The sequence below is a fragment of the Suricata suricatta genome, chromosome 11 (assembly GCF_006229205.1).
Source record: "Suricata suricatta isolate VVHF042 chromosome 11, meerkat_22Aug2017_6uvM2_HiC, whole genome shotgun sequence".
NCBI lineage: Eukaryota > Metazoa > Chordata > Mammalia > Carnivora > Herpestidae > Suricata > Suricata suricatta.
Window position 1 is genome coordinate 50099669 of NC_043710.1, and position 20369 is coordinate 50120037.

The 20369-nt window shown below is 49.6% G+C and overlaps 3 protein-coding genes across 7 annotated transcripts in view; 2 read left to right on the forward strand and 1 right to left on the reverse strand.

The window, feature by feature from the left end:
* The window catches only part of TAF10 (TATA-box binding protein associated factor 10), a 1450-nt gene extending 154 nt beyond the window's left edge, over positions 1–1296 (forward strand). Inside the window, exons 1-5 of the mRNA XM_029914951.1 lie at positions 1–120; positions 261–415; positions 649–713; positions 803–917; positions 1100–1296. The exon at positions 1–120 is cut by the window's left edge and continues 154 nt beyond it. Of these exons, the coding sequence (XP_029770811.1) occupies positions 1–120; positions 261–415; positions 649–713; positions 803–917; positions 1100–1189 (545 nt within the window). The 3' untranslated portion in view covers positions 1190–1296. The remainder of the gene's footprint in view (positions 121–260; positions 416–648; positions 714–802; positions 918–1099) is intronic.
* ILK (integrin linked kinase) lies at positions 1238–7893 on the reverse strand. 2 transcript variants are annotated; one of them, XM_029914948.1, is made up of 13 exons: positions 7800–7893; positions 7227–7363; positions 3864–4029; positions 3610–3705; positions 3316–3412; positions 3132–3215; positions 2945–3030; positions 2699–2808; positions 2463–2590; positions 2260–2381; positions 2075–2174; positions 1836–1966; positions 1238–1651 (listed from the first exon to the last, which is right to left on the reverse strand). In XM_029914948.1, the coding sequence occupies exons 2-13, from the start codon at positions 7313–7315 to the stop codon at positions 1502–1504; spliced, it is 1359 nt and encodes a 452-aa protein (XP_029770808.1). In that variant the 5' UTR covers positions 7316–7363; positions 7800–7893; the 3' UTR covers positions 1238–1501. The 2 variants fall into 2 exon arrangements, with proteins under 2 accessions (XP_029770808.1, XP_029770807.1); XM_029914947.1 differs by having other exon boundaries at positions 7721–7846.
* A 126-nt stretch (positions 7894–8019) lies between these two features.
* The window catches only part of RRP8 (ribosomal RNA processing 8), a 62773-nt gene continuing 50423 nt past the window's right edge, over positions 8020–20369 (forward strand). For 2 of the 4 annotated variants that reach the window (XM_029914946.1, XM_029914945.1), the window contains exons 1-6: positions 8020–8208; positions 9365–9731; positions 9960–10410; positions 10500–10629; positions 10807–10913; positions 10998–11094. In XM_029914946.1, coding sequence (XP_029770806.1) covers positions 8110–8208; positions 9365–9731; positions 9960–10410; positions 10500–10629; positions 10807–10913; positions 10998–11094 — 1251 coding nt within the window. In that variant the 5' untranslated portion in view covers positions 8020–8109. Of the gene's footprint in view, positions 8209–9364; positions 9732–9959; positions 10411–10499; positions 10630–10806; positions 10914–10997; positions 11095–11314; positions 13317–14015; positions 14102–20369 lie in introns of those variants that run through there. The other 2 variants (XR_003900181.1, XM_029914944.1) reach the window with 2 other exon arrangements.

Here is a 20369-nt window from a genome sequence, read left to right on the forward strand (position 1 = left end):
CTGCGGAGAACAAGGCCAGCCCCGCGGGGACGGCAGGGGGACCTGGGGCTGGAGCTGCGGCAGGGGGCACGGGACCGGTGGCTGCGCGGGCCGGGGAGCCGGCCGAGCGGCGCGGGGCGGGTGAGGACTGGGACTGATGCGGGTGAGGGCAGCGCCTAGGGCCGGGCCCAATAGTGGGTGAGGGCAGAGGGTTTGAGGCAGACCTAGCTGGGGCCCCGCGCCTCCCACCTCCATATCTCAGTTTGCTGGTTCTCCTCTAGCTCCGGTGTCGGCCGGCGGCGCGGCGCCCCCGGAGGGGGCAATGTCTAACGGGGTTTACGTGCTGCCAAACGCGGCCAACGGAGACGTGAAGCCGGTGGTGTCCAGCACGCCTCTGGTGGACTTCCTGATGCAGCTGGAGGATTACACGCCTACGGTGGGCTTCCTGCCTGAACGCTGTTGGCCCACTGTCCGGCCAACTTTCCGCCACGCCATCTGGATTTCCAGCTTCCTTTTGTACTTGCTCCCCTACTAGTTCTTTGATTTATCCCCTCTGCCCACCCAAACTGTGAGCTTCCTGAAAGCCAAGCCTGTCCACCCATTTCCCTCACCCTCTCAGCCCGGTACTGCACAGGGCGAACGCTGACCGTCGTCTCATTGATCTCTCAGATCCCAGACGCAGTGACTGGTTACTACCTGAACCGCGCTGGCTTTGAGGCCTCGGACCCACGCATGTGAGTACAGTCTGGGCAAGTTAGAGCCTTGGGTGCTTGTGCAGAGTTTGTTGCCCCATCTCTTTCTCACACCAGTTTTTTCTCTTTAGAATTCGGCTCATCTCCCTAGCTGCCCAGAAATTCATCTCAGATATTGCCAACGATGCCCTACAGCACTGCAAAATGAAGGGCACAGCTTCTGGCAGCTCCCGAAGCAAGAGCAAGGTGTGAGGGGAGGCTCATTGAATCACTAATTACCTCCCACAGCATCGGAGGCTTAATTTATCATGAAACTCCTTTGGGGAAACTAAGCCCTAGGGGAGGTGAAAGACCTACTCAGGGTCACCCACCTGGGTTTGCAATCCGGGATTCTTTTGCTCAGCTGGTGCTCTTCCCTCTTCCCTCAGGACCGCAAGTACACTCTAACCATGGAGGACTTGACCCCTGCCCTCAGCGAGTATGGCATCAATGTGAAGAAGCCGCACTACTTCACCTGAGCCACCCAACCTACATGTACTTGTCTGTCCCCTTGTCCCCACACCAGCCTGTTTTCATAATAAACTTTATTGTGACAGGCAGGGCTGGTCCCTCCCATGCCGGGAGATACCGTGTGGCAAGTGACAAAGCTCTGAGCCTAGCCCCTTTGGGGGCTGCAGTGGTAGGGACGGGGGCAGGGGGCTGGGCCCCATGGCTGGGGTAGTACCATGACTGGAGGCAGGGGAGGCAACCAGAGGCCTGCTGCTTTGGGGAGACACACTCCCCTAACCATGTCCTGACACCTCTGGAGTTTAGGTAAGGACTTTCCAGCTCTACTTGTCCTGCATCTTCTCCAGGATGGGCACAATCATGTCAAACTTGGGTCGCTTGGCAGGGTCTTCATTCATGCAGATCTTCATGAGCTTACACACATGAGGGGAAATGCCTGGTGGGATGGTAGGCCGAAGGCCTTCCAGTGCCACCTGCAAATACAGGGAAAAACAAAATGGGTTTCAGGACTTGAATGTCCTGTGAGGAGAGGCCTCTAGTCCTCAGGACAGGATTACTGTGTATTGGAACAAAAATGGGAAGGGCCCAGCCCTGCTATAGTAATTGTCACTACCACCACCATTCCTCCGACACCTGTGCATACAGTTGTGCTCTCACCTTCATTCCAATCTCCATGTTGGAGAGGTCAGCAAAGGGTACCTCCCGTGTCACCAGTTCCCACAGAAGCACTGCAAAACTCCACATGTCTGCTGAGCGTCTGTTTGTATCTTCAGGCTTCTTCTGCAGAGCTGGAGGAACAGGACTTTTCTGTTCCAGCTGCCTGTCCTGTCTCTGCCCCCTTTCATTACTACTGAGCTGGCCCCCTCTCCACCTCCCAACATGATGCCCTCACTCACCTTCAGGGGCCACCCAGGCAGGTGCATACATGCGCCCTGGGCATTGGAAGGAGAACTTGACATCGGCCATGCTGATTCGGGCAGTCATGTCCTCATCAATCTGAGGAAGAGAAGATAGAGATGTGGAAGGAGGTAAGTCCTATTTTAGATAGGGGGCCTGGGCCAGGAGTGAAGCGTGACCTCACCATTACACTACGGCTGTTGAGTGCATGTCGTGGGATGAGGGGCTCTAGAGTATGTAGGAAGGCCATGCCCCTTGCCATGTCCAATGCAAACTTCACAGCCTGGCTCTGGTCCACAACAAAATCTAAGGAGGCAAGAGTTAAATAGTTTGGAAAGGCTCACACACCCTGCCCCCATGCCTTGAGATTTGACATCCCCTACTCACTGGTGCCTTCATGTAATACATTGTACAGGGATCCATATGGCATCCAGTGTGTGATGAGGGTGGGGTGTGGAGCAGGTGGAGACTGACAGGCACCTAGCACTGGAAGCACATTCGGATGCGAGAAAATCCTGGAAGAGGGAGAGTATCCCTAGCTGAGATCAGCATAAAAGATCTCCGTTTGGGTGCTAGTCAGGGTTCTTCGGAACCAGCAGCTTCCTGTTTAGGCCTTGCCGCACCTGAGCCGGGGACACTCCTCATTGAAGTCCCTGCTCTTCCTTGTACTCCAGTCTCGAACCTTTAGCACCTTCACAACGATGTCGTTGCCCTGCCAACGGCCCTTCCATAGCTGAGAGACAAGGTTTAGGAGGCTTTAACTAAGGCCACCACTTTCTTGTCCACTAACCAGAGGAAACACTTAACACAGGTGAAGAACAGGTAATTATAAGGGCTTGGGGAGGGAGGGGCAAGAAGGGCAGGGTCACCTCTCCAGAGTGATTCTCGTTGAGCTTCGCCAGGAAGTTGAGCTGTTTGAAGTCAATGCCGGAGTGTTTGTTCAGAGTCCCATTTCCTGAGAGTGTAGGCAGGTCAGGTACCCAAGCTTCCCCCTAACCCAGCCCCAGGAGCTCAGGGTTATTCCCTCAACCACCCCTCCCCTTACAGCGGACTCACGGGGCCGTGTGCGGGTGGTCCCCTTCCAGAATGTGTCCTTGTATGGAATACGGTTAAGATTCTGGCCCATCTTCTCTGCCCGTTCTGGGGAAGAAAAAGAATTTTGGCCTCAGTTGTAGTATGGAACAACGAGATAGGTGGGGGGACAAGATAAGAGGATGCAAACTGGGAGTAGGGGACAGACCTCGGAGGAGCTCTCTCAGGGGTGCCTTGGCTTTGTCCACAGGCATCTCTCCATACTTGTTACAAATGCTGACAAGGGCCCCATTGGCCACCAGGTCCTGGAAAGAAAAGGTGTTGTGATGAGGGGGCCTGCTACCTCCCTGGCAGTCACACCCAATCATGAATACAGGTGTATCCATTCTGAGTGTCATACATTTGGCAGTACTCACAGGATGGGTTGAAGGTTCTAGAATCTCCCGTTCAGGCTCAGACTTTGCTTCCCACTCATCCCAGGACTTGGAGCCTGAGTACTCACCTCTGCGACCTGATCCTGGCCCCAAAAACAGGCATAATGCAGGGGCACATTCCCGTGCTCATTCACTGCGTTGATGTCAGCTTTATACTGCAGCAGCTGGTCCCCATAGACAAGCAGAAGAGGCAGAAGACACAGTCAAATGAGAGACGGGAGTTGAGGCACGCAAGGAGGGAGAAGAGCACGCGTGTTAGAGTGCTTGTGACTGACTTCCAGGCATGTACAGGATGTAGGTTAGAGGGAACATTCACACATACCTTCTGCACAATATCACGGTGTCCATGACTGGCTGCCAGGTGCAGGGGGGTATCATCCCCACGGTTCATCACATTGATCCGTGCTCCTCGCATGATGAGCATCTCAACCACAGCAGAACGGCCCTCTCGGCAGGCCCAGTGCAAGGGGGAGAAGCCATGATCGTCCCTTTAAGGAAGGGACAGTGGTTACTGATCTAGAGGTAGGATGGGGCAAAGGCTTTGACAGAGGAAAAACTGCAGGTTATTCTGCATAATCTGCCTGGGAAACCTTACCTCTCCAGGACTCTGATTCTCATTCATGCCAGCAACTTCCAGAGCTATCCAATTAAGACCTTTCCCTGAGCTTCAAACCCAACCAGCCACCACCTGAAATCCCAACAAAACCATAGGATTCACTGTCTTCATCATCTCCCACCAGCCTTTCATTAAATGGTAGCATTCTTCATTTGGTTTCCTCTGTATTCCTTTCGCAACAAACTATTGGTCCTTTCTGTTTCCACTGCATCTCATATATCCCCCTCGTATACCACTTATGGTAGTGGGTTGTAAAAATTGAATGGGCTGTCTTGTCTGCAAGACTGTGAACTTCTTGAGAGAATAGATGGACAACAGGTGTTTAGTGCATGTTACTGCAAGGGAAGGGTGTTTTGGAGAAGGAAGGCCACAACTCATGGGAAAGGGAGCAAGCTTCCTGATTGGCTCTGGTACTGAAACTTAAGATCTAAAAATGGACTGCAATGAAAATAATGTTTTGGAAGGGTTTACAATGAAAGAGAAGTTCTTTTGATAAGTCATTACTGATGAAGCAGCTATCAAAGACAAGATTTGGTTTGGTAAAACAGGATTTCTCTATTCAAACAATCCTAGGCCCAGAAAATAAGAATGAGATGAAAGTGAGAATGATGTTTTTTGAAAGAAAACTGTATCAGACTCCCCCCACCCCCACCCCCACAGGATATGTATTTTCTAAAGTAAAAGAACTGTGTAAAAAGGGGAGGGGGGGACACTTGGTGGAAGCTGGGCCTGCCTGACAGCCTGGGGCCATAAAAGGAAATTCCCTCCAGTCCCCAGCATGGGCTCCGGTGAAGATCCAAGGGGCGGGGCAGGGGGCGGTTCCTGGTCTGGGACCGCAGCCTCCGGATGCCTTAGAGCTGCGGTCACTTCCCTTGTGGGGGCTCTAGGCACGTCCTGAAGTAGATCAGGGGTCTGGCCGCTGCAGGTCACCCAGATGTCCCCCTCCCCCAGGGGATGAGAGTGGGGGGCGTGGCCTTTAACTTAATGACTTCCCTCCACAGCTGCCCTCATCTGCTCACTTAGAGATAGCCAAAAGGTTTCCTGGGACATGGATTTCCCCCTCCTCCTCTTCTCTGAAGGAACTACTATCCTCCACTTGGTCAGTTTTGCCTCCCAGCTCTTTAATTTGTGCCCTGGTTTATCAGCCTTCTGCAGTCTGTGGCAAGGAGCAGGCCAGAGCTTGAGGGCAAAAGTATGGGCCCAAGGGTTCTGCTCAATGTCAGGCTGCCTGTCATGGCAGAGCCACAGGCTGTAATCCCAAAGAGGCCTGCAGGGAATTCACCCCACCTCATATCCAGCATTTAGCCTACTCAGGCCCCCAGAGCCCATCTCAAACCAGCACCAAAGCCTTCCAGTTTCACTAACGCCAGCCCTTCACCTTTTGGCACCAAAGAGTTTTACAAGATGCAAGTCCCACTGGACAACTTCACCTAAGCCTTTATAACCCTACCAACAAAATAATAAGGGTGCTTACTCTATCAGAGCACTCTTTGAAGAATTATGAAAGAATTATAGAAATTATGAAAGATTCTGAAAAATGGAAAATGTGACTGGGAATTATGGATGAATAGCATAGAGAACCAGTGAAGCCTGGATGAAGATGACAGGTGATCCCTACCTGTCAAACCTGAAAAGTAAACTACAACCCGAGGGAATAAAATTTTAAAATAAAGCCCTAAAATCCATCACCCTGAGTCATCAACACCACTACTGCTTTTCTTGCCTTCCTTTCTCAGTCAACCTTGTCTACATTCACTTTCTCTATTTCCTCACCTCCCATTCAACCTGCCACCAGGCTGCTGCCTTGAGGGCTGGCATTATGTGTGATTCTGGGCCTGTAGCACCCAGCACGGGAGGTGTTCATAGTACTTTAAATGAAGGAACGAGGTGGTGTCTTGTTTCTTCCTCCGTTTCCCTCTGAAACAGCCTTCCCAAAGATCATCCAATATATGAATTGTAAATTCAATAGTTACTTCAAAGTGCTCAAGTTCATTGACCTCTCAACAGCTTATACTACTGTTGACCACTCCCCCTTTGTTGAAACATTCACTTGTCTGAACTTTACTAACATAATTTCCTGTTTCTTGTACAACCTCCAGTGGCTCCTTTTCAGTCTTGCAGGCTTTTCAGCCCCTCTCCTTCACACCAATGTCTTAAGGTATCATCTATACATTAATATCTCCCAAATCTGTGGCTCCAAGTCAGATCTCTCTCCTGAAATCCAAATATGCATAGCCAACAATCTACTCAACATTTCCACCTTGCTGTACAGTCACTTTAACATGTCAGAGCAGGACTCATCATCCTTTAGTCTTGTCCAACTCTGCAAAAGCAAGCACCATCTACCTAAGTGTCCAAGCCAGAGCCCTGGTCATCATCTTTGATCTTCCTCTCCCCCCACACCAAGTCTCACCAATTCTTTATCCTAAAGATTTCAGAAATCCGATCACTTTTTACTGTTTCATCTGCCCCCATTCTAGTCTAAGGCATCACCACTTCTAGGACGGACTAAGCAAATCCCCCTCCAGATGGCCACCTGCTCTTCAAAAGTTATCCAAGATGATACTTAAATGAAAAATCTTATCATATCACAGCAGGGGTTTAAACACTTGTTCTTAGAATAATAGCTTTATTATACCCTAAATATCCTTGCATGATCTGGCTGACCCTTGCAGCAGACCTTTCCAGTCTTATCTTCTGTGGCTCACCACCTGTACCCAATCCTTCAGCCCACAGAAGCTTACATAAGTCTTCTATCCTGCAGCCATATGGACCTTAGACAATTTTGAGACATGCCACTCTCTGTCTTGCCTCCTAGCTTATGCCTATGCAGCTCACTGAAAGTGGAAAGCTCTCTACAGCTTCTAACTGTGAAACTCTCGTTGATGAGCAGTCTAGAGTCAGCAGAAACACAGTTCTCTCTGTGGAGACCCTCTGCCCCCAACAGGCTGTACTTCGCACTCTTTACACTGGGTAGGAAAGTCAGCTGCCCCCAGCCAGCGTGAGCACCCCACATTGCCAAGAGGAGCAGGTCTGTGCCCTTCTCACCCACCAGCCACTTCAGCTCACCCCTGGTTGAGGTCGTTCTCCGTGTTGTCCAGCCACAAGCGAACCGCCACCGCGTTGCCCTCCCGGCACTGAGTGAAAATGTCGTCCATAGCAGCGTCCCGGCGCTGAGTCCCCTAGATTGGGGAAGCCTGGGGACTCTGGAGGGATCCAGGGAAGGGGGGTGAACCCCGAGCTTTGTCCCCCACCGGAGATAAGTGTTTGTGTAGGAGTGGAGGGTCCCCGGCTGCCTCCCCGGCTAGTGGAGGTCTGGGAAGGAGTTGGGGAAGACGGGATGATTCCTGACGCGCACCCTGGGCGCGAAGGACGGGGGGGGGGGGCTGGGGGTCCGGGCGAGGTAGGCGGTGATTAGGGAGTAGAGTCCCCTGAAGGGGTGTCGGCAAGCAAACACTGGGACCCTACCTACGAACAGAGCTGGGGGGAGGGGGAGTTCAGGCGCCCTATACCCTGTGAGAGGCGATCGGGGGTCCTTCCCGGGGGTGGCCCTCGTTTCCTACCCGGTATTCCAGCGGAGTGAAGGCTGACGGGTTGGCAGGGGTCGAGCTTGGGGAGGGGCACGGGTGCTCCCACACTCACCGGGACTTGGACTGGAGGAGCCTTCTCCGGGGAACTCCCGTCCGGCCGCGCCCGCCGACCGGCCCCGCCCCTGGCCCTCTCCGGCCAGCGCAGGCCCCCATCTCTCCCTCCCTCCCGCCTCCCTTGCCCTTCTAGCCAACAGTGCCTAAACTCTATGGTTTTTGCCGCCACGCCGGCCGCTCTAGCCACCCAGACCTTCACTCTTTGGTTTCCGGCTCAGTTCCGGAGCTTCCGCGCGGTTGGTTTACTGGAGACGAGCGCTGCACGTGGAGAGCTACTTGGATCCCGCGACTTCGCCCACCAGACCCACATGTTCGAAGAGCCGGAGTGGGCCGAGGCGGCCCCAGTAGCCACGGGCCTCAGGCTTGTAGCTGCACGGCCTCGGCCTGCCGCAGCCTCGCAAATCAAGGTGAGTGGTCCTGTAGGGGCACCGGGAGCTGTTCCAGGCGGAGAAGCTTACCCTGGGGGCCTGAGCGCTGGGACATCCCGTGTGTGTGTGTGTGTGTGTGTGTGTGTGTGTGTGTGTTGGGGGGCGCCTCGGCCAACTGACGATACGACTGAGTGAAGTTACTGAAGTTACTGAGCGAAGAGGGTTTCTTGGACAGGAAAAGCACGAGCAAAGGCCCTGATAAAAGAAAGCATGTGCTGTCGTTAGGGTCACATAATGCTCCGTGGAGCATAGAGAGTGAGAGGCTATTCCTTTGAAGTTGGAGAGGTAGAGTAGAAGTTTTGCGTATTTTAAGGATAGAGGCCAATGAAATGGTTTTAGCTGGGGAGTGATTTCTTAAGATGTGCATTTTGAGAAAGTCATTGGTTGCAGTGTGGAGATTGGATTGAAAAGAGCAAGAGTGGATGACAGTAAAGGATTATAAGCACTACCATTCTAAAGAAGTGGTGCAGAGTGGGTACTGAAAACCTCCAGGGTAAGTGCCTGGCCTAGGACCTCCCTGTACAGAAGGCCTCTCAGACAATAGACCTCCTTTAAGCCTTTGCCCTTGTGAAGGCTGCCATACTTTCTCAGCCTCTTCCTACCTTTCACTGAGCCTCCAACATGGAACTGGACTACTTTAGCCCCTCCTCTTCATCTCTTCATCCTGCTGCTTTAATCCCTGCCACTGGTCTTCCTCCATTGGCAGCTTGTGCCTTTAGGTTTGTTCTCTGCACTACAGCTAGACTCATCTTAAATACACACGTGTGATCCTGTCACTGTTTTCAGAAACTTCCCTAGCTTTTATAGACAGATACCAGCTGGAGGCAAAAGCCTGAAATTGAGGGTTGGAACTCCTGTTCTCTGGCCTTGGTCCCGTTGCTTGTGGCCTTACCACATTCCTGGGGGAGCTCCATTTTCTCATCTGCAGATTGAAGAAAGTGATGTGGATGGTTTCTGCTCTCCAGCCTTCCAAAGCTTGAGATGGTGACTTGAAAGCTGTTCAGTCTGGCAGGCTTCATGACAAGCTAGTGAAGTTGACTAGGAATAATCCACATGCCTCTCCACCTCTCCATTCTTATTTTCCATTGCCTGTCTATTCACTGAAGCCCTGCTCTTATCCCTTGTTTTCCCCCAGGGCTCCAAGCACCGTCAGCTCTTGGCCACATTACGGGCCCTGGAGGCAGCGTCTCTTCCCCAGCAGCCCCCTAGCCTTCCTGGCAGTGACTCTGAGGAGGAGATAGTGGAAAGGAAGAAGAAATGCCCAAAAAAGACCTCATTTCCCAGTGTTTCTATTGAAGTAGGGAAGAAGAGGAAGAAGAAATGTCAAAAACAGGGCCCACCTGGCAGTGACTCTGAAGAAAAGGAAGTAGAAAGGAAGAAAAAGTGCCTCAAAGGGATTTTCAGTGCCAGTGACTCTGCTGAAGAAGACAAAAGGAAGAAGAAACGCCAGAAACAGGTCCACTCCAACCCTGCCCAGCACCTGGACAATGATAACCTAACAGGTACTAATGGATGTGTACATGTGTGTGGGACAGGGAGAGGGATCAGCTGATCCTAATACATGACAGAGGTTACCTGCTACCATTAGGTTTGGGATTAGGTGATAAGAAGTACTTTTGTGCAGGCCGCAGTCCCTTTCTCAAGGATAGCGGTATGGCCAGGATGATTGCCAAACTTCTGAATTCAGGGGATCTTACCCCAAATATGCCTTCCCATCTCCCTCCCTGCAGGTCCCAAAGCTTGTAAGAGTAGTGCTACAAATGACTTATCCAAGCCAAATGCTGGGACTTCTGCCAACCCCCCCCATACCTTGAGTCGCAAGCAGTGGCGGAACCGGCAAAAGAACAAACGTAGACATAAGAACAAGTTTCGGCCACCTCAGCCACCAGACCAGGCTCCAGCCACAGCCCCCACAGAGGAGACAGAGGTGCCCCCTGACCCCAGTCTGCACAGGCAAGAGGATCGGGCCGGGGCTCTGCGATCCCGCATGGCACAACGGCTGGATGGTGCCCGATTTCGTTACCTCAATGAACAGCTATACTCAGAGCCTAGCAGTGCTGCGAGACGTCTCTTCCAGGAAGACCCTGAGGCCTTTCTCCTCTACCATCGAGGCTTCCAGAGCCAAGTCAAGAAGTGGCCACTGCAGCCAGTGGACCGCATCGCCAAGGATCTTCGCCAGCGGTGAATGGGGGTTGGGCACTGGGAGAAGCAATGTGGGTCAGTCATGGCTCAGACTAGATCAGTGAGTGATCCCTCCCCTCCACTCCCAGGCCTGCGTCCCTGGTGGTAGCTGACTTCGGCTGCGGGGACTGCCGCCTGGCTTCAAGTATCCGGAACCCTGTACACTGCTTTGACTTGGCCTCTCTGGACCCCAGGGTCACTGTGTGTGACATGGCCCAGGTAAACCCCTTTTCCTCTCTGTATCTGACCTGTGCTCTAGACCCAGCCCTGTGTGCTAATCTCTAATGCTCCCTCTCTCCGCCCTGCCCACCCATCCTGGTGTCTGGCACTAGCACTCAGTGCTAGATTTCTGCTTCCCACATTGTGTGCTTTATATAGTACTCCCACTCTCCACAGGTGCCTCTGGAGGATGAGTCTGTGGATGTGGCTGTGTTCTGCCTTTCACTGATGGGAACCAACATCAGGGACTTCCTAGAGGAGGCAAATCGAGTGCTGAAGCCAGGGTAGGAGGGCTCAGGACACGGATGCGTGTATATGTGCACATGCCTGTGTCTGTGCATTTACATAGAAATTTTTACCCTTCTCAGGGGTCTACTGAAAGTGGCTGAAGTCAGTAGCCGATTTGAAGATGTTCGGACCTTTCTGGGGGCTGTGACCAAGCTGGGCTTCAAAGTCATCTCCAAGGTGAGGGGATCCAAGAAATCTCCCTATTTTTGTTTCGTGTGGTCCTTTTTTAGAGGAATAGCATTCAGGAAGGAGGCCATAGACACAGACATCTGCTCCTTGAAGGCATGACACATGGGAGAACACTGGAAGCTTTCTGAGTGAGGGTGGGACATGGACAGACGTATTTTGAGGAGCTGGGGTGAGTATTTGGAGCTCACTAGGTCTTTTCTGCCCCTAGGACCTTACCAACAGCCACTTCTTCCTGTTTGATTTTGAAAAGACTGGGCCTCCTCGGGTAGGGCCCAAGGCTCAGCTCACAGGCCTGAAGCTTCAGCCATGTCTCTACAAGCGCAGGTGACCTCTGGGGCCCCCTTGAAAGGGGAGGCGAGTCTCGAACTCCAGGCTCAGAACTCTGAAGACTGTATCCAGCCAGGCTCTCTCTGACCCAGGAATGGGTACATCCCTTCCTCTGTCCAAAGAACAAAGTGTGTGATGAAACTCCTTGGTTCAGCCCTGCTCTAATGAAGGCTTTTTGGTTCCAAGAATCATAAAGTCTCTTGGGCTAGCTAAAGAATAAGGAGTTTATTGTGACAAGAGTGTTTGGGAATTAGGGATCCCCTAAATGTCATGACAACTAGGTTTTGAATCAAGACATCTCTGGGTTTGGCTCCTCTTTCCATCTCTCAGGTGCCACGTGGACTTTCTCTCCTGGCATCTCTACTCTTTTCTGATTTTTCATCTGCTGAGGAAATCTGCATTCAGAGCTGGGCATATAGGAGGTGCTTGGTGAACTGTAGCTGTGGCTGTGTAAGCCTTACTATTTTCTAAAGTCCTTGCCTAGGTAGGGTTGGAGGTTGAAAAGTAAAGAATGGATTTGTTGACTGAGGAAGACTCTGGGAGAGCTCAAGATAGGGCTTCCAACAGGCTTTACTTCGCAGGGTCTTTAGAGATGATTGGTGAGATTCTGAGCTGTGCTTGGAGGAGGATGGTGAGGAACTTGGGTCTCTTCATAAATAATGACTGGTTGACACCATGGAAGGGTGGGGGTTTGGGTTGTCGCTTGGCAGAAGGGCCTGTTTGTTGTTTCTGCCTTGCAGTAGGCCCAGATCAGCATGTCTTAGGATGGCGATGGGCAAAGAAGGCTGGTGCTGGAAAAAGATGAACTGGCATAGTACACCCTTGACCTCTCCCAGAGGGTATCTGCTGTGGATAAAGATACAGCCTCTTTACCTGTTTCAAAGAGCAAACACTGAGAGTGTCAAATGGGACACAGCTTCCAGTGCTCTGAGCCCGTCGGTACCTCCATTGAGGAGATGGAAGCTCGGTGGTAGGCTGTCAGCCAGAGGACATGTTTGTGAACCATTCAACACATACCCCAGTGTCTTCCCACTTGCTTTTTTCTCTGTCAAATACTCGTCTGACTGGCAGAGTCTTATTCATTCTCCCAAATAGCCTCGCTGTGCCCTACTCCAGCCTTTCCAAAGCAGAATTAATTTCTTCATCTGTATTGTGATGGCTTTGTGCATTAGACTGTGGTCTTCTCAAGTCATATTTATTTTTGTATTCCCAGAGCTTGTCGCTGAGGTGGTGATAAGGCATAACAGGGTCCATTTGAATGGAACTGGTGAGAGCAGGGTATTGCAGGAACTCAGGTTCAGGGCACAGGATGTGGGCACTAAGGACTAGGGACAATGGACTAGGCGGGTGAGAGAACTTGAGCAGGTAGAATAGGGGGGATGTTGAGGGTTGGTGAGAGAGCAATCTGAACTGAGTCTCTGGTTTCTCGCTTGAGCAACTAGTTGAGCTGGTGCTGCCATTCAAAATGTTGGGTTTCAGGTACCTGCTAGGTGTTCATTTGGAAGAGGGACATAAAAGTACCAGGAGAGAGCTGGCTAGCATTTGGGAATCAGCAATCAAGAAGTGGTAATTCAAGTCATAAGAATAGGTAAGATATCCAGAGTAAGATCGTGAGAAGAGAAGATGGCTCAGAACAAAACTGAGGAACATTTAATGGATGGGCAAAGGCAAATGGACCAGTAAGGGTGACAAGATGAGAAGGTCAGGCCAGAAATGGAGGAGTAAAACCAGAAGAGTGGATGCTTTCAATATGAAAGGAAAGGAGAGGGGAGGTTGTCCGCTGTCAAATACTGTTGCAAGATCTGTTAAAATTGGGGGCCTGGGTGGCTCAGTCAATGAAGTGTCTGACTCTTGGTTTTGGCTCAGGTCATGATCTTACAGTTTGTGAGACTGAGCCCCTCTTTAGGCTCTGTGCTGATGGTGAGGGGGCTGCTTAGGTCTCTCTCTCTCACTCTCTCTCTCTGCCCTCCCCTGCTTGCATCCATTCTGTCTCTCTCAAAATAAACATTAAAAAAAATTTAGAGTGAAGTTAGATTGCAATGACATGCAGATTACTGAATAACATTGTGTTTATATGATATTATTCATGACTTTATGGTTGCACCAGCCAGCCCAGTGGTGTAGTTATCTCTGCATATCCGGGAGTCTAGGTGTAGCTGTGGGAAAAATGAGAAATGAGTACTAAGGGATCATCCAGAGTTGGAACTTTGCCATGCAGTGGAAATGAAAGGAAAGTGAACATAAATAAATGTTAAAAAGAAAAAAAAACCTCAAATAAACATTAAATTTTTTAAAAATGCTGTCTCAAAAATAAATGTTTAAAATTTTTTAAATAAACAGGGGCACCTAGGCAGCTCAGTTGGTTAAGCATCTGACTTCGGCTCAGGTCATGATCTATCTCACGGTTCGTGAGTTCGAGCCCTGCCTCAGGCTCTGTGCTGGCAGCTCAGAGCCTGGAGCCTGCTTCCGATTCTGTGTCTCCCTTCCTATCTCTCTCTCTCTCTTTCTCTCTTTCTCTCCTGGTCACACACTCTCTCTCTCAAAAATAAATAACAGTAAAAAAATTTTTTTTTTCAATTCAGAAAACAATTTGAAAGCAAGCAAAGGCATTTCACACCATTCAGAAGTGCCTGACTGCTATGCTGGACTGTGGAGTTTTGTAGAAGAGGTAAGAGAGTGAAGACATGAGTAGGTTTTTGTACTGGGGGTCATTAAACAAGCCACCTGGGCAGACAGGAGGTGGTGGTCAGAAATTGGAGTCTTGAGTTATTAATGTTGGAAGCACAGCAGCTCTAGGCGACGGCGGAGTCTAAAGTGAAGCCACATGGGTCAGTGCCTGAGAGGCATGCGAGGGAGGTTGCCCTTCAGATAACGGGCCGAGGACTCGGATATCGTGGGAAGGTCTTGTCTGCATGGACTTTGAAGTCCTCCCGGATGATGGTAGAAGTTGGTGTGTAACACGTGCCACCATCTTAAAGGAGGGGGCAAATCCCAGAGATCTGCAGTGATGGGGAAGCTAGAATTTAGAAGTATAGGGGATGTGGACTGCCTACCAGAGAGACTTCCATTGTGGGATGGATGTACGGCTGGTGAGTGGAGCTAGCTGACACCCTCTCAGTCCTCTCCAGCTTGTCAGGATTCACTGCAGATTACTGGGGAAGCTATTATGACAGCTCTATAAGGCAGGAGCCTTCTGGGTTAAAGGCAAGCCATCAAATCCAAGGAGGGGCACTTGGGTGGCTCAGTCAGCTACATGTCTGACTCTTTGAAAAATGTTTTTTAAATGTTTTATTTATTTTTGAGGGAGAGAGAGATACAGCATGAATAGGGGAGGGTCAGAGACTTCCTGTCTAGGAAGACACAGAATCTGAAGTAGGCGCCAGGCTCTGAGCCTGATGTGGGTTTGAACACACAAACTGTGAGATCATGACCTGAGCTGAAGTCAGACGCTTAACTGACCAAGCCACCCAGGTGCCCCAACATGTCTGACTCTTGATTTCGGCTCAAGTTATGAGCTCCGTTAGTGAGACTGAGCCCCATGTTGGGCTCTGCGCTGACAGCATGGAGCCAGCTTGGGATTCTCTCTCTGTCTCTCTCAGTCTCTCTTTTCTCTCTGTCCCTCTGCATGTGCTTTCTCTTTCTCAACATAAATAAATAAACATTAAAATCCAAGGAAAGAGTTGGAATAGCAGCCAACTAGCCAGCAGTTGCCACTGTGGGACACACATCATGTTTAATAGCTCCCTGTCTGTGTTCTTTCCCAAATGTTTATATTCCTAGATACTGGTTGATTTTCTCTGTTTTCATAGGGCTCAGCAGGACAGCTGGGGTCTGCCTTTCTCCTTTCTCTGCTTTTCTCCCAGAAAAGAATTTGGATTCTTTGCCTAGTCCAGCTCTATCCACCTGAGTAAAATCTCTCTTTGGGTCTGATTCAGGCCTTGGGCCTCCAGAACTCAGCCCAGCCGCTCCAGTGTCTTCCATCAGTTGTTCTGAGTCTGAAAGCAGGACTCCCCCAAGCCTGAACTGGGGCCTCCTAGCTCCACCATCAGCTTCAGGAGAAGCTCTTGTGCAAGCCCAAGTTCCTGGGCTTCAGTGTTTAGTGTTGAAAGCCTAGACTGAAGAGGGACAACAGTGTATATTTTCTTAAGAAATTACAGCATGCCCGGTCTTCAAAGAACAAACCAGTTTACCGAACAATTTAAGAACACATTAAACGAAGGGCAGGAGTAGTAGGAGGTAAGTGGGAGGGAGTTGCTGTACCACCCAAGGCAGCGTTAGAATCACCTGGAAGGCTTAGTATAATGCAGATTGCCAGTCTCTCCCCCAATTTCTGATTCAGGAGATCAGGATAGGGTTTGAGAAGTGCTATTCTGATTGCTTTGGTTTTTCACAGTGAAGTGGGAAGCAGGGCTGAGAGTAGCAGTGAGTGTGTTGGATTTCTGAGGAGAGGAGAACGTGAATATCCTGGAGAGAGTAAGAGGGAATGAACAAATAAGGGAAATAGAGTATGCTTGCTGGTGGTATCAATTGCATGCTTAAGGTTCAGGGTCAGAAGGAGGATGCACAGGAAGAGACCGCGCAGGATTGCTTTGTAGAGAGCTTGTGAGACAGCACAGCTGGACTGTCAGGACCTGCCCCCTCACCTCAGCTCTTGACTGCCGACTCCACTGGACCATCCAGGAAGCTTCAGATATTTAGTCTTTGGGCTGGAGTCTGACTCCTGCCCTGGGAATGTAGAGGGCAACAGAGCTCACTGACTGGTTCGGTGGTGGGGCCCAGGGAGTGCCGCAGCTTTTGCATTGGCCTGCGTTTCCAGAAGTTGCTGTAGCAAGTGATGCATATGTGTATCCTGTGTACCTTGCAGGGGAAAGGAAAGGGTGGGGTGGTCTTTGGCCCTGTCCTGTAGGATCATTTGAGGAGGCAAGGAGACCACAGCACAAAGAAGCTAGGAATGTGCCATGTGGGCTGAGGGAGTTGCTGGAGACCACCCACTAATGCTCCACTCCCGAATGCTTGACTCTTCTAGGGTCAAGGGGACAGCAGGGATGTCCCCTTTAAATAACCTCCAGGGGGTGCCTGGGTGGCTTAGCTGGTCAAGCAGGTCATGATCTCCAGATTTGTGAGTTCAAGCCCCACATCCGGCTCTGGCCTGACAGCTCAGAGCCTGGAGCCTGCTTCAGATTCTGTGTTTCCCACTCTCTGCCCCTCCCCCGCTTGTTCTCTGTCTCTGTCTCTCAAAAATAAACATTAAGAAATTTAAATAAATAGGGTGCTGGGTTGGCTCAGTCAGTTAAGTGGCCAACTTCAGCTCAGGTCATGATCTCACAGTCTGTGGGTTCAAGCCCTGTGTTGGGCTCTGTGCTGATAGTTCAGAGCCTGGAGCCTGCTTCAGATTCTGTGTCTTCCTCTCTCTCTCTGCCCTTCCCCCGCTCACTCTCTGTTTCAGTCCTTCAAAAAAAATAAAGACATTAAAAAAAAATTTAAATAAATATCTGCCAGGCCCCTAGGGCACAGAATCACCTAGTCCAGCAGGAATCTTTTCCCCTTTCTTACCCTCTTCCTTCTCTGCAGCTGTTAGGTAGAGAGGAGGTGAGAAGAGCAGAGAGCACACAGACTATTCCTCTCCTCCCCGGCTCAGGCTCCTTGAGACATAGTAAGCGGGGCAGAGCTGGGAGGGAAAGACAGTAAAAGCTCCAGGGGGTGCACATTATTTGTTACCTAGTGTTAGACATTCTAATTGCTTGAGATTGAGTAAGACCGTTAACCTAAGAATGCGCTGAAAAGTCACAGGCTTGCTGTAGCCTCCCTCCACAGCGGGGAAAGAGTGTCCCCAAATGAAAGTGGCTTGGAGGGGTGGTGAGAGACAAGAATAAGCTTGAATTTGGATGGCAGTCTGTGCCTTGTGCTTATTCAGCATGCCTTTGAGAAGTTTCTTGCTGCTGCAGTTTTTGGTGTGCTCCAGCTTTTGTTCCTGTAACACAGCCCTACGGGAACACAGCTCCAAAGGAAACAGCATGATCTTGGCAGAGACGCAGCTTAGCTCCAAACACTCAGCCATTTACATAAATGCACAGAGCCCCTTACAGCTTTTCACAGAGACCCGCAATTAGTGTTTTCTTATCCCCAGATGGTCCTCCTTCCCAGGTGACTTCTCAGACTGGCCACCTATTTCTAGGATATTCACCTACTGTAGCAATTGCCTTCCTGGTCTAATTCCTTCACTCCTGCCCCCAAATCAATTCATTTCCCACACAGCCAAGTGATGTTTTTAAAATGTAAATCAGATATGTCATTTCTTTGCTTAAAATCCTTCAATGGATTCTCAGTGCTCTGAGAACAAAAGACAGACTTGCTCCCAGGCCCTGTGTGATCTTGCCCAGGCTTTGCTCTCCAGCAGCATCTTAACCCACTCCTTCCTCACAAGACGCCAGCCATACGAGCTTTCTTTTCATTCCTCAAGCCATTCCTGCCGGGTCTTTACACATGCTGCTCCCTCTTTTTATAGTACTCTCTGGGAAGAGCTCATTTTCGTCTTCCAGATCTTCACACCAATATCACTGTTTCTTCTGTGGAAGAAACTGGCTAGATGCTCACCAAAATGTCCTTTTCATGGACACATAGTTAAACTATGTTTCCCAGTTCCTTGCATCAAGGCTGGGCTATGTGAATTGTCTTCACCAATGGAAAGTAAGTAGAAGTAATGCTTTACTACCAGACCAAGGCAGTTGAAGAGTGAATGACCTTTTCCACATTCTCCCATCCCCTCTTCTGCCCTCCTGGGTGAGCTCAAAGCATGTGTTTTAAAGACTGTGGAGTCATAGCATAGAGTGAGTCATTGCTTGGAGGAAATCTGCTTGACCAAGAACATCCACATTGGACTTTTCAGCAAAAATAAACCTATTGCATTAAGTTACTGAGCTTTGGGAAGGTTACAGAAATTAGCATTATATACTCTGGCTAATAGATCTTTTCTGGACATCCTGTCCACCTTGCTCTTAATCACAAAACCCTTTTTGTTTCCCTCGGGGTGCTTCAAACATGTAATTATCTAACCAGATGCCAGTCAACACTCCTACCTGTCCTATAACTTTGAATCGAGGAAAAAATGCTCAGATGAGGAAGTTGAGATACTCATTTTATCAGTTGCATTTTGATTGTGACCAGAAAAAAAAACATCCCACTGAAGAACGTCCTGAACAAATTGGATTTTTCTTCTACTATAATTAGAAACCTGAAGGTAGATGGCTATTGGCAGTGGTTTAGGAACTCAAGGATGTTAACCATTAGGTCTTTGTTGCTCTTGGTCTCTTGATTCTAATGGTTACTAGATGATGTGCTCTTGATTAGTCGGGGACACCCTACTTACTGTTACACTTCTTGGGAGTCTTGTTGATTGCCACAGCCCCTGCCTTTTCAGCCTTACTTCAAGGGGCCTCTGTTATTAATACTCTGGTGTAAATGTGTTCCATTATTCCCTACAACATAATTGAGACCAATTTAAAATGTGAACATTTTCTTTTCTATCTTTATATTTTAAAATTTTATTTTAAGTAGGATTCACACCCAGTGTGGGGCTTGAACTCATGACCCTGAGATTAAGAGTCACATGCTCTACCAACTGAGCCAGTCAGGCACCCCTAAAATATTAACATTTTAAAATATATTTGTCTCCCCCACCCCTTCCGACACCTCAGTGATCTCTCAGCAGCTTACCCAATTTGAAGCTGTTCTTCCTCCAGCCTAGTGGGGTGGGGAAACACGGTCTTTATTTCATTCATTCTTTACTTCCTCTGTCACTGAGGATGGGAAGGGCACACTAGAGGAGAAAAAGGTAAACACCATCAGTGTGCTCTACTGAGATAGACACTTATTTAAATGTTGGCTGTCATGTGGGGCATTGGGGTTCTCTGGAGTGCCTCAGTGGGGACTTGTGCAAAGCTGGCTTTGCTTCCCTCCTTATAATAGAGCCTACACTTCCCCTCAGCTCTTCAGCTTCTGCCCCTGTCTGTGAATCCAGAGCCTCCTAATGCTAACATCCCTCCCCCTGGAAGGCGGTCCTCCTGGGACAGGTCCCAACAAACACCTCAAGACTGATTCCCTTTCAGGGAACCCACAAGAGACTCCTGCATACTTGTCCCACCAAACCCTGGCCTTGCAGCACAGCTGGCAGCTGACCCCTCGCCCCTTGCTTGCCCCAGCCAGCGACTGACTTCTCTGTGTGAGAAGCACCAATCTCTTTATGCATATGGCTCCAAACCCTTATAAGTGATTCAAGTTATATTAATTCCCAAGAAGCCTCTGTTCCAGGCTCCACCTCAGGGGCCATATGCAGATGGCTCTGTTAAGTTCCTGAGTGTGGCAAGCTTCTAGCTCGAGAATGTAATCTGAATGATTGTAAAGCCTGTCCTTCTCTTTAGGATGGACACATGCTTTTTAGGATGCCATTCAGGGAGGGAAAGTTCTCTATTCCTAAAAAATTCCCATCAACACATCTTGCATTTCTCACTTCATATATAGTAGAAAGTTTGATGGTCTCTGGATCAGCTTTATTTTTTTTAGAATAAATCCTATGTGGATCAATCCAGCATCTCTAGAATGTGTCTGTACCTATTACCTATGGTCTTCAGTTTTGGTGTATTATCCAAAGACCTTAGACAACTGAAAAACTCATGTAACATCCTCTTTCTTATGAACATATTCTTAGGAAATGTGAACTGCTTTATTTATATAGAGTACTACTGACAAATAACGTATTGGTACTTTCCCTTCCTCCCCAGCTGTGTTTTTAATATCCATTCACATATCAATCGGGGCCCTGTCAGGAAAGTGCAAAGCACACTTTAAGTATTTCAAGTAAAGGGCATTTAATACAGAGAATTGATTCCAAGTGTTGGAAGGCTGAAAGAATAGGTAGAAGTTGCTGATGTAATTCAAAA